Source organism: Emydura macquarii, unplaced genomic scaffold (assembly GCF_026122565.2).
Source record: "Emydura macquarii macquarii isolate MOO-44397 ecotype Brisbane River unplaced genomic scaffold, CSIRO-AGI_Emac_v2 contig_2768, whole genome shotgun sequence".
NCBI lineage: Eukaryota > Metazoa > Chordata > Testudines > Chelidae > Emydura > Emydura macquarii.
This window is the reverse complement of record NW_027132905.1, coordinates 4,530,019-4,533,389: the sequence shown is the minus strand read 5'-3', so window position 1 is coordinate 4,533,389 and position 3,371 is coordinate 4,530,019. Positions and strand designations below refer to the sequence as shown.

At 42.7% G+C, this 3,371-nt stretch overlaps 1 protein-coding gene across 1 annotated transcript in view; it reads right to left on the bottom strand.

Moving 5' to 3' along the window:
- Nucleotides 1-1,411: 1,411 nt before the first annotated feature.
- The window catches only part of CSF1R (colony stimulating factor 1 receptor), a 28,508-nt gene continuing 26,548 nt past the window's right edge, over nt 1,412-3,371 (bottom strand). Inside the window, exon 21 of the mRNA XM_067566721.1 lies at nt 1,412-3,056. Within this exon, the coding sequence (XP_067422822.1) occupies nt 2,925-3,056 (132 nt within the window). The 3' untranslated portion in view covers nt 1,412-2,924. The remainder of the gene's footprint in view (nt 3,057-3,371) is intronic.

The following is a 3,371-nucleotide window of genomic DNA, read 5'->3' as shown; positions in this document are numbered from 1 at the left end:
TGTGGCCAAGTGAGGTGTTTTTTTTTTTGTTTTTTTTTTATTGTTTACACTTGACAGCCTAAAGATGCTGGTAGCCAATGAGAAAAGTTTGTAAATCAGTCGATTAGAGTCATACCGACGGACAGATGCATTAGCCAGGCTACTGGCACAGAGGCATGCCAGCTTCTCACAGCTACCTGAACTTCACGGGAGGAAAAAATTAGGAAAAAATTGTTGGTCTTCTCTGCAGGCCTAAGTTCTGAAGTAACCTGGGCTCCTAACCCCAGTGTTGAATCTGTGAAGTTTTCAGAAAAAATTGTTTTTAAAGACAATTAAAAATGGAAATAAGACAGCCCCTGAGATAAAGAATGAATCCTATTGTCTAATTATAAAACAAACATCAGGGTCAAACATTCCCTCTTCCTCTGGATTCCACAATCCCAGCCCTGCGGCTATGACCATGACCAGCATTTCAGATATTTGGGTGGAGATTTATGCATCATCTGCTGCTCTGGTAAACACTGACACTTTGGGTTCTCACTGATGTCTGCTTATCGTCATGCTGCAAGCAGTTAAATGAAATGTATGGTCTAGGTTTTGGTTCACTGTACAACAGGTCCAATTCATTCCTTTGTGTAACTCCACTGACTCAGTTAACACAACGTGTGAATTAGCGTTGGAGCACTCCAGGTGAGAACAAAGTTCTCGATTGCCAAATAGCCAAGATACAGCATTGGAGAGCAGGGGCTGATTAAGTTTATAGTCCATAGTCCTACAGTTACTTGTACTGTGCTGATAATGAAGATTTTGTGGGAGGGAAGTTGAAGTAGGTGACATCTCACCAGTAAGCCTCTCCATCAATGATGTGGGCTTTTTTAATCATTTCACTTACATCTTCAGCTTTTTGCTGTTTCAGTTGCACATTGCACTGAAGGAGACAGCGGAGGTAAAGAGGAACTATCTCCCTTCAGAAACCAGAAGGCCATTGCTACCCCAGTCTCTCCAATATTACGCCAGCCCATCCTGTTCAGTGAGGTTTTCACTATACTTTGTGTGTGGCACAAGCACATACCATATTCTCATCTATTTTCTTCCTAAAAGTGTCTTCACCCATCAATGAAGATATCCTACAGTTGCATCCCTCCTCCCTGCACACTTTCCAGTGCTAACTTCTCCCAAGTATGGATAGGCTACTCGGAGCAAAAGAAACTTGCCTTTAACAAGTTTGCCTGCTTGTAATCAAAGTCAACCTTCCAGGAACTGGAAAAAAGAAGAGGTTAGTGAGATACACAAAGAATTATCAGAGCAAATCAATATGGTCTGGAGTGAGTGGCTAGGCATTGCCCTTTTTCTGATGCCTGAAGGAAGGGGAGGAGAGAGGAAGGAAAGATTCCTATGCGGTCATCTAGGAAAAAAAAATTAACAATATTGCTGTGTTAATCACGGTAGTTTTATTTAATCGGCATAATGTTGACAAGTGGAAACGCATTAGCTTGTATTTAGTTGAAAGGAATAATTTGTCTTCAACATAAGATTAAACCATGTAGTAAAGTTTAATTAAAAATGGCCCAGAAAATAATTGATAGTAGTAGTCTAATAAAGGCCAAATTACGTAGCTGCTATTGTACAGTAAAAGTTGCCTAAGCCAGGTCAGTGCATATACCCTGTCATCCTAATGTATTTTGGCAGTGCAGTCTGGTAAGGCTGGCATTTGTTAGAGACTCCCTTACTGGAGGTCTTACTCTAATATAGAATAGTCATCAGAATAGGCTGCTGTGTAGAATTAGTAACCCCGAGTAACAAGAATTAAAGATTAGAAATGCTTTCTGTGAGGACACTGGGCCCTAGCTTATGAAAAAATGATCTCGTATAACAACATTATCAAAATAAATCAAAAGGCAAATATCTACATTAAAACATTCCCATAAGGGCTTTGGTATAGGCAGTAGTTGCTGAGTTGCTACATTAATTGTTCAATAATTCAAACACACATTATAGGATGTTTATAATGCTGAGCTGCTTCCAGATCGATATAAAAAGCTGCCATTCCTTGATGGGGATTTATGTTCCATGTCTGTTTAAAAAGAGCATAGCTGTACTTCATATTTCACCTGAGGACATTCACCCTTGTGAGCAGTAATGGTTCACAGGGACTGTCCTCTCAACAAAATCTGTAAAGCTTAGTGGTGCTTCAACAGTTGAAGAGAGATGCAGAACCCTCACCTGCACTGAGATGGGAGGTGGGGTCTGCCACTGATTTTATTTACTTAATGCCAGACAGAAGCTTTCCAGCTATTCTGTAATGTGCATAGATGGAGGAGGGGGAGAGAGACTAGTGAAGACAGAAGCTGGTTGTTTCAATCTCTGACAGGCTGTTCAGGGAGATGGTTGTTTCTAATGTCCTGAGATAGACCTGTAGTTAAAGTGGCTTGCTTTGAAGCTCTCCTGCATGCAGGCGCACTCTCACATACAAAAACACGAGGATGCCATTAGAGGTGCACAACAATACATACCCCTGTAGAACAATACATGGGGTATGTGGGCCAGTCTGCAAAACCGACCTTTGGAAATTTCTTACAAACCAAAAGCCCAGCAAGAACTGGCTAGCATGGACTTAGGAGCTGCTTGTCAGGACAACTGCATCAATGTATGTTACCAGTGTTGGTGAGAGACACTATGGGCATCAGATCTCCACGGATCATGTTTGCCATTCCTGGTGCCTCTGAGCTATGCTGCCACATAACTGCAGGGATCACGCCTGAGTTTTGGCAATTTAGCTCCTCTAATGATGCCTTTTCAAGTGGGGAATTTTGTAATTCTTTCACACTTCAGAAAGCACAGAGATAAGGAGACACTTAGCATGAAGAACCTGCCTTCTAACTGAGGAAGTGACCAAGTCCTTTGCAAATGATGGGGGAAGAACCACCCACATTTGACCTTACAGATTAACAGAACTGGTAATTGTTGCTCTTCAGAAGGGGCTGACTGCTGTCTCCTGGGTCACAGGACTCCTCGCAGCAGCCAGGGGGCTCACACACGCTGTCTTTCTCCACGCTACCAGGCAGGTTTGTATAGTCCTTAAAGTAAGAAAAGGCAAATAGGTTTCAGTCCATTGAGTTTACTTAGACCCAGCTACGGCCTACTTCTCTGTCACTGGCCATCATGGAAATGCTGTGGCCACCACACCCAGCAGCCTTGTCGTTCTTGCGTCAATTTCTAGTTGTGAATTTTCCTAGGGGAGGGGGGAGATGCTGAACTGCCTTTGATTTCAATAGGCATTGACTGCACAGGAGCTGGGCACTACCTATGTGGGTGAGGCGCCAACTAGACTTCAAGCCCTCCGATGTAATTGGTCAATACGGTTATCCGCTGTGGGCATTGCATCTTCTATG